Source organism: Echinops telfairi, unplaced genomic scaffold (assembly GCF_000313985.2).
Source record: "Echinops telfairi isolate 266 unplaced genomic scaffold, ASM31398v2 ScPeMD7_12;HRSCAF=54, whole genome shotgun sequence".
NCBI classification, from domain to species: domain Eukaryota; kingdom Metazoa; phylum Chordata; class Mammalia; order Afrosoricida; family Tenrecidae; genus Echinops; species Echinops telfairi.
The window spans coordinates 926,739-935,202 of NW_022103909.1; the positions used below are offsets into that span (position 1 = coordinate 926,739).

Genomic DNA, 8,464 nt, shown 5'->3' on the forward strand with positions numbered 1-8,464 from the left:
GTAAAATATCCTTTGCTCTCATGAGGCTAGAAACTCTCCTCTCCGTGTCTCTGCACCAAGTAGACTGCCTGGGGAGTGAGGGAGCAGCCACTCAATCATCATTATAAAACTGAACGGACGGATACTCTCTGAGCATCTCAAATCAGAGACTCATCTACCCGAGCCAAAACGAGTTGTTACTACAAGTTCAGCCCTTGGGTGGTCAGTCAGTCATGGAGAATCGATAAATGCAGTATAGGGTTTCCTACTGATTCCATCCACATTAATGCCATCCATGTGAATCTTGCCACATCACGTCTGACTCGGAGCCATGTAGGCCCTGACTCTCTTCCATGCACCCTCACCCCGCCCACCCAGCCCCCAATCTCTTTAGGGGGTTGAGTCTGTCTAGAGGCCTCCTTTGCCAGCTCTTACTGGAACTGTCACCATCCTAACTTTCTGGTGGTTAGCCACACTCACTGTGAAAAGGTCTATTGGATTTCTGATCAAAGGAAATTAATGTCTCCATAATGGCAATTGTGGTGGACTTATGGGGGGAAATAGGACGATAATGTTTATGTGCTGTTAATGGTTTATAGGTTTGGTGTTATAGGCCTGATCCTGATGAGAACAGGTGTGTCTGAGATTATTAGCTCATCATTAAGGAGGTTACCAGGCATGAAGAGTTTCTGCTAACTACCCAAGCTCATAAATGTCTCCAAATGGCTTTTCCCATTTTTATAGGGCCGGTCCACAGATCCCCACACACATAAAAGGGTAAGAGGAATCCACTAGCCTCAGAAGGACTCCTGGATCCAGCTTGCCCCACTCTGCACTTGTTCCTTCGCTCCGACCCAGAAAGCCAGCATGTCTTGTCGCTCCTACCGTGTCAGCTCTGGTCTCCACCGGGTGGGAAACTTCAGCTCCTGCTCAGCAGTGACACCCCGGCCCCTGTACTGCTTCCAGCCCAGCACTGGCTCCTGCAGGAACGGGCCTGGATACCGGGGCCTAGGCGGCTTTGGTAGTTGGAGCGTCACCACCCTTGGACCCTGCTCACCCCGCAAGGCAGTGGGCGGTCCTCTTCCCACCCGCTGTGGAGTTGGCTTTGGGGTCGGAAGTGGGGTGGGCCTGGGCTTGGGTGCCTGCAGTGGTGTCGGCCTGGGGTTTGGAGCTGGCAGCGGCCTTGGCTATGGTTTCAGTGGTCCCGGCTTTGGCTACCGATCGGGAGGACTCGGCGTCCCCACGGCCCCGTCAATCACCGCTGTGACTGTCAACCAGAGCCTGCTCACCCCTCTCAACTTGGAGATCGACCCAAATGCCCAGAGGGTGAAGAAGGATGAGAAGGAGCAGATCAAGACGCTGAACAACAAGTTTGCCTCCTTCATCGACAAGGTACCGATGGGAGCTGAATAACCGGGTCTGGAAATGATGGGAGCCGAAAGGCAATGGGGTCCTCCTTCCCTCAAGAAGAGTTGCCCGAGGTCTGGGCTGACAACCTACACCCTTTAGGAGTCAAGGGGAGGCATTTTCTGGGCCACCCTGCTACGGAGCAAGGACAAGGCCACCTGGCAGGACAGACTAGGGCGGTGGCTTGTGTCTTCTGGAGGCCGGGAACATAGGTCATTTGGGCCCACTGGCACGTCCCATCGGATCACTTAAAAATGTCTCCCAGACAAGCTGGGGACATCAGGCCTGTCGCCAGGTGTTGGCTGGAATGAGTTGGAGAGGTTTCATCCTGTGGGAACCTCCTGCTCTTTCGGAGGCTTTCACAGCTTCTGAGGTGGAGAGGCAACATCGGCACAAGTCTAGGGAAACGGAGAGTAGAGCAGAGTCATGCAGTCTAACAATACTGTCGTCATCTGTATTTTATAATGACATGTCCTTTACAGCTCGGGTTAGTTCCTACTTTGATTTTCTGTCTCTCGTACTGTAGACACAATCTTGAGTTTTGTAGATTCTTCCCATCTGTGAAACTCGGCCAATGAGTCTGTTCACTAGGTCGATGTAGTCTGTTGAATGGACCCACGCCAAAAAATTAAAAAAATAAAAATAGTAGTTTGTTAGGATGAAATTCACTTGGGAGACCATACGGAGAGAAGCCAGACACCCTCACTCACATGAAGTGATAGTTGCCCGTGGGTCCAGCTGCCCCGGTGGGGACAACTAGTGGAGAATGACCAATGGTCATCCCTGACCTTCCAGCCACTGCCGAGGAAGGGACAGCGATAATCTAGAAGGAGTGACCTCACACAAGCCATGTCTCCAAGGGGCTGGGATTGGGTTTGAAAGTGGAAATGAATCAGTGAGCTCCCATTTTCTCGTCTCTCATCCAAGGGCTTTGGAGCACGTAACCTTGGGTTTGAAAGTGGAAATGAATCAGTGAGCTCCCATTTTCTCGTCTCTCATCCAAGGGCTTTGGAGCACGTAATCTTGGGTCTCCCCATGGCTCTGTACGTCTCAGCCAGTGGAAGGCATATCCGTGAGGGCGGGGTGGGTGCGATTCACAAGCTGGCCTTTCTCACCTCTCTATGCTGAAGCCTCACCCACCCCGGCCCCCCTGCTCTGTGGAAATGGATGGCATCCCATTCTGGGACAGGCAACTCATCAGTACAAGCAGAAGCAATCCTTCTAACGTCTAGATGGATTGACCTAAGCCTTGCTAGAAGGTGGAAGGGTAAGGAGTGGATTCAAATGTTTGGGTTCGGACCCTCTCGTAGGAGGAGGAGGAGGGAGCTTACAGACTTGCCCTCCTAGCGCCTAGCAAGACAGCGGAGCCTGAGCGTCTGTCGGGGACAGAGCAATCTCACCACATGCTTGGGAGTCATCTCCAACTCTCAGAAGAACTGGTCGACGTGTAAGTGGCGCTCAGTTGCAGTCCCTCTGCTTCTGTGGACTTAGGTGCGGTTCCTGGAGCAGCAGAATAAACTCCTGGAGACCAAGTGGAGCTTCCTCCAAGACCAGAAATGCACCAGGAGCAACTTGGAGCCCCTCTTTGAGAGCTACGTCAACAACCTTCGGAGGCAGCTGGACACCGCAGCCAGTGACCGGGCCCGGCTGGAGGCCGAGAGGAACCATCTGCAGGATGTCCTTGAGGGCTTCAAGAAGAAGTGAGTGCCGTCCTGTCTCCAACGACGAGGATGGGAGTGGGCTGTGCCCCAAAGCAGCAGTCCGCAGGCAGATGAGAGCAGCTCAGAGGATCAGGCTTAACTGCTGTGTTCATTCGCCAGCCTGGGGGCAGGCAGGGGTGGGGGAGAGGGACCTCCAAGATGCCGTGGGCTGGCACCTTCTGAGTTGCTCTTTAGAAATAGGAAGACTTGGAATTGAGGGTGGCTGCCCATTTCCAGAAGTCAGAATTGCCCTGACAGCAACAGGTTTGGGTCTATGGTTCTACCTGTGGGAATCTGAGTAAGTGAACTGACGCCAAATAGGTGGTCTCCGGTCTGAAAATAGTGATCAGGTTCAACCTTAAATGTAATCTTCTTTTCTTCTGGGCAAGGGTCAATAAGTCTCTGCTAACTGCATAGCAAGAGTCCAGCATTCCCGAGCCCAAATCCCAATTTGAGAAAGCCAAGGGGGTTGGGGAAAACTTCTGGCTACTGATTCCTGAAAGGAACTTCCGGTGGAGAGAGAGCGCCCCGCTCTGGCCGGGGCAGAGAGGCCTGGAGCGGTCCACTTGGAAGTCAGAAGGAACCGGCTCTTCGTTCAGAGCAGTAACTCCCCGCTTCTCCACCCAGGTATGAAGAGGAGGTGGGCTTGCGGACCTGTGCTGAAAATGAGTTTGTGGCTCTGAAGAAGGTGAGTGGGGAGCGAGCGGCCCACGCAAACATCTCCTCCACACAAGCAAATGTTCTTGAGATGTCCCAGGGAACGTCAGGCCGCTCGACGGCATCTGAGACTCCCCCCCATTCAGAGAGTAGAATCCCTCAGGTCAAAGAGTCTCCCTTCAGAAGTTGGATCAGGCCAGTTATTTTGGAGAGCAGAAACCCCCCCAAAGAGGACCCTTTCAAGGTCTTGGATCATCCAGATTGCACCTTGCCTCCCAAAAAGCCTCTGACCCGAGGCTGGATTTAGGGCCAATTACCATATTCTAGTAGACAGAAGACCAATAACCACCACGCTCCATTTCCCCCTGTGAGTTTACCGCCCGCCCATCCTGAAAGCCCTGTGGGCACTGTCCGGCCCCTCCCATCCATCTCTGGACCGGCCAGTGAGGGAAGGGGAACCAAGCACAGGGATGATGCCTCCTTCTCTCCTTTGTGCAGGATGTGGACGCTGCTTTCCTGACTAAGTCTGACCTAGAGGTCAACGTGGATACTCTTGTGCAGGAAATTGAGTTCCTGAGAGCCCTGTACATGGAGGTGAGGACTCACACTCTTTAGGCTGTTCCTGGAGCCCAGTGCTTGGCTTGAACCTCAGAAAGGCTCAGTCTGGAATCGCACGTTTTCCAACGAACGGCATCGGCATCTTTTCTCCCACTCTGTGCCGATGTGCTCTCTCGATGGGTGTGATCGAGAGGGCACAGTGAGTAGACTTCTCGGTCCCGAATAAACTCCTCGGGTCTGTAGATCCAAATCTCTACTGGCCAATCCAAAGGCTGGGATCTGGGAGCCAAAGGTCCCATGTGCCAACTGCAAGTTCTGGGAAACCAATTTGCCAGGAGATCCAAGAAACAAAATGAGTCTGATGAGCCCAATGGCTTGATGCATTTTGCTATTGAGTGATCCGTCTGCTATGGATCCAGCCAGGGCTGAATTCCTAGTGCTGAGAGGAAAGGCTGGAGAAAAGAACCCCACCTTGTAAGCCAGTTCCCAGGCTTCTGGCCGCACGAAGGACTTGGGATATAGGAATTCCTAGACTAGAAAGCCCTATAATACCATCAGATCGCTACAATCGACGGCCAGCACAGTCGCTTTGTGAATAAGCTATAGATAAAAGTTCACGTCCCTGCATGGCTTCCTCTCCCCTCTACCCAGTTCCTGGGGCCCCATCCTCTCAATACTGGCCTAGGCAGTGTTGGGTGAGTGTTAGGTGGGGGTGATAAGGGATGCTTTCCAAATGTACCAGAAGCATCCAAAAGCCAAAGCGAAACGGCTCTCAGATGTTCCTTTGAACAGCCCTCTCTTTAGATCGTCTGCTGCCCTGCTCTCTTCCAAACCCTGGAGCAAGAGCCGGCTGCCGTGTGCTCTGCCTCTGACAGTTTGACAGCCTGGGCACCCCGAGACCCAGTCCAGGTCCCTGAACAGGGCTCTGAGCCTTTCTGTCCTCTGGCCCTCCCACACAGGAGATCCGGCTGCTGCAGTCCCGCATCTCAGAGACATCTGTCATCGTGAAGATGGACAACAGCAGGGACCTGGACCTCAACGGGATCATTGCTGACATCAAGGCCCAGTATGAGGAGATCGCCCAGCGCAGCCGGGCTGACGCTGAGGCCTGGTACCAGACCAAGGTGGGCAGGGAGGCTTGGGAAGGGCTGCAGGCTTGTACGCAACAGGGTGGGCACAGCGGAGTCCTGGGGTGCCTGGGTTCGTGACCTGACCTATGTACTCACGGTACACCGCCACCCCCAGTATGAAGAGATGCGGGTGACAGCTGGCCAGCACTGTGACAACCTGCGCAGCACACGGGATGAGATCAACGAGCTGACCCGGCTCATCCAGAAGCTGAAGACTGAGATTGAGCACGCCAAGGCTCAGGTGGGGAGAGGCCCTAGTGGGTAGGGGCAGGCCCTCCAGCGTTGGGGAGCCCCAGGTCTGATGCTGTAGAGGAGGCAACCAAGATCCAAAACCAGAGGGCCAGGGGGGGGGATTAGTCCCAGAAGACTTCCTAGAGGAGGAAACGTAGCAGGAAGGAGGAACCTGGTATATGAAAGGTGAGGCAGGAAAACCAGGTTCGCTGAAAGCTGCAGACGTCAGGACAGGCAACATTGGAGGGCTGGCAAACTGTGTGTCCCTTGATGACATCCAAACGGAGTCACCGATCTGTGGGAAGGTGCCCCCAAGAAGCTCCTTGCCCAACTGGGCACCAGCAGGGAGCAGGGATCCCACCGCCATACCAGTGATCCCCCTGGCTCCTGCCAAAGCTCACCTACAACCTGCTCCCCCCACCCCCTGCATGCCCCCACCCACCCATAGCGTGCCAAACTGGAAGGGGCCGTGGCCAAGGCCGAGCAGCAGGGTGAGACGGCCCTCAATGACGCTAAGTGCAAGCTGGCCGAGCTGGAGGCCGCCCTGCAGCAGGCCAAGCAGGACATGGCGCGGCAGCTGCGTGAGTACCAGGAGCTCATGAACGTCAAGCTGGGCCTGGACATCGAGATCGCCACCTACAGGCAGCTGCTGGAGGGCGAGGAGCACAGGCGAGTGTTCTCAGTGCAGCTGGAAAGCCTGGCCAAGGGAGTGGGCAGGGGGTGGAGGGAGCCAGGTGGAGAAGCGCTGAAAGGAGCAATCTTGAGAGGTGCTGATACTTTTCATGCAGCCCTCCGTCTGAGAAGGCCTTGGGGAAGGCTTACAAGAAGACTCTAGATCCGTGCCCCCACCCCCACCCCCACCCCCAATGCAGCAGAACCACAGGGTGTTTTGCTTGCTTGGTTAATTTGTTTAAAAGCACATTTCCTCAAATATTTTGATTCAGTAGTTTGGGGGCCAAATATTTTTCAAAGCCTGATGCACAGCCAGGGTGAGAGAGGCCTGTCCACTGGACCCCTCAGCCAGGAGAGTCTTTTGTACAGCAAGTAGGTTTGGGGGATCTGACTTGTCTCTTTCTCTCCCCAGGCTCTGTGAAGGTGTTGGAGCAGTGAACATATGTAAGAAACTTAAGTCTTTCCTCTGATCCCTTTCTCTCCAAATGACCTTTAAGCTCAGGCTCCCCATGGGGTCAGGGGCCTCCCCGGAGGACGGCAGAGCGGGACCTGAGTCAGGGGAAGAGGGACCATGGCCTGGGAGCGCATCCTTAGGCAAGGCCGGAGGTCTGCCAAGAGCCAGCCTTCCCCAGAGGGCAGCATTCGCAAAGGTCTGCAGGACTGTGGCCTTGTCCTTTGAGGGCCAAGGCAGGAATGAGAAGGCCAATGCCAGAGAACTCTCTAGCCACAAGGGCTCCTCAGTTTAGGTTCCACCTAAACCCAAACCAAACTCACTGCTACCACCTCCATCCCCACTCATAATGACCCCATGGGACGAGGCAGAACTGTTCCCGTGGGTCTCTGGTAACTTCTTATGGGAGTAGAGAGCCACAGCTTTCTCCTGGGGCTGCACTGGTAGTTTCAAACTGCTGGTGGTATAGCGGTTACAAATTGGGCCGTGGTCCACATGGTCAGCAGTTTGAAACCACCAGACTGGACTTTCTACCTCCATAAATGGTTACAGCCTAGGAAACCCATAGGGGTCGCTGTGAGTCAGCATTGACCTGGTAGCAGTGAGTGAGTGAGGCCTCTGGTGAACAGATAGCCCAATGTGTGACCACTACGCAGCCAGGGCTCCTAACTTGTTGGTTTGTTGTTTGTTTGTTTTGACTATATGAGTAGGCAATCAACTGTCAACATATAAATGAATACATGCACACATCTGAGCACTCCACAAAGTCTTCATTTCAATCTAAATGTTTGGACGTAGCGAAGTCAAAGCCATTGACCAAAAGGGAAAAGTGGGTATTGGCATTGTAGACAATAGGGGCCACTTCTATGCAGGCTACTTCTGGCCAGAATCCCAGGTTGCCTTTCCCAGACACCAGACCCCCACCTCCACTCCTAGGCCAGTTGCAGTCCCAGCCGCGTCCTGGGCAACACCCTGAGATGGGCAAGCTCTCTGATGGTTTCTTCCTCCCACAGCTGTGAGCAGCTCCCGGGGCGGCATGGTGTGTGGCACTGAGCCCCTTGTCTCCAGCTCCTGCTTCTCCCGCGGAGGGGTGACCTTCTCCAGTGGAAGCAGGGTCCTGACTTCAGGCAGTGCCTGCGGCTCAAGCTTGGGAGGTGCCCGGTTGGCCATGGCTGGAGGTGACCTGCTGGGCACGGGCACCCAGGTGGGCTCTGTGCTAGTGGGTGAGGCTTGTGCCCCCAGCATCCCCTGCCCCCTGCCCACTGAGGGGGGCTTCAGCAGCTGCAGCGGAGGCCGAAGAAGCCATGGCTCCAGCGTCCGCTTTGTCTCCACCACCACCTCCCGCCGGACCAAGTACTGAGAGCCGAACCCTACCCAGCTACTGCAGAGAAGAACCACTCACTGTCCCCTGCCCCTGACCCCCAAGGTGCATGGACTTGGGCTGCAGGGTCTCCAGCCACTCCTCCTTCCAGGAAGCTGCCAATCAGCCACCAGTAGATACTCCACCAGCAGCCCCTGACTCCCCATTCCCTTCCCTTGGTAATTCATCAGTCAACAGAACAATGTCCAGAGATGCAAACTTAGTAGACAGTAGAATTACAAAACCCAGTCTAAAGGAGAGAAAAGGAACAGTTCAAAGCCAAAAAGAATGTGTGTGGGCATCATTACCATCATCATCA

General features: G+C 54.6%; 1 protein-coding gene across 1 annotated transcript; it reads left to right on the forward strand.

Moving 5' to 3' along the window:
• The first annotated feature begins 846 nt into the window (after nt 1-846).
• KRT84 (keratin 84) lies at nt 847-8,145 on the forward strand. Its single transcript, XM_004711361.1, has 9 exons — nt 847-1,371; nt 2,878-3,086; nt 3,714-3,774; nt 4,242-4,337; nt 5,261-5,425; nt 5,547-5,672; nt 6,111-6,331; nt 6,747-6,778; nt 7,799-8,145. The coding sequence occupies exons 1-9, from the start codon at nt 847-849 to the stop codon at nt 8,143-8,145; spliced, it is 1,782 nt and encodes a 593-aa protein (XP_004711418.1).
• Nucleotides 8,146-8,464: the final 319 nt, after the last annotated feature.

Excerpts from the sequence above, each read along its gene's own strand:
- KRT84 (XM_004711361.1), top strand. The coding sequence starts at position 847 with ATGTCTTGTCGCTCCTACCGTGTCAGCTCTGGTCTCCACCGGGTGGGA. Across the intron at positions 1,372-2,877 it reads TTGCCTCCTTCATCGACAAG|GTGCGGTTCCTGGAGCAGCA; the intron begins GTACCGATGGGA and ends CTGTGGACTTAG. Across the intron at positions 5,673-6,110 it reads TTGAGCACGCCAAGGCTCAG|CGTGCCAAACTGGAAGGGGC; the intron begins GTGGGGAGAGGC and ends ACCCACCCATAG.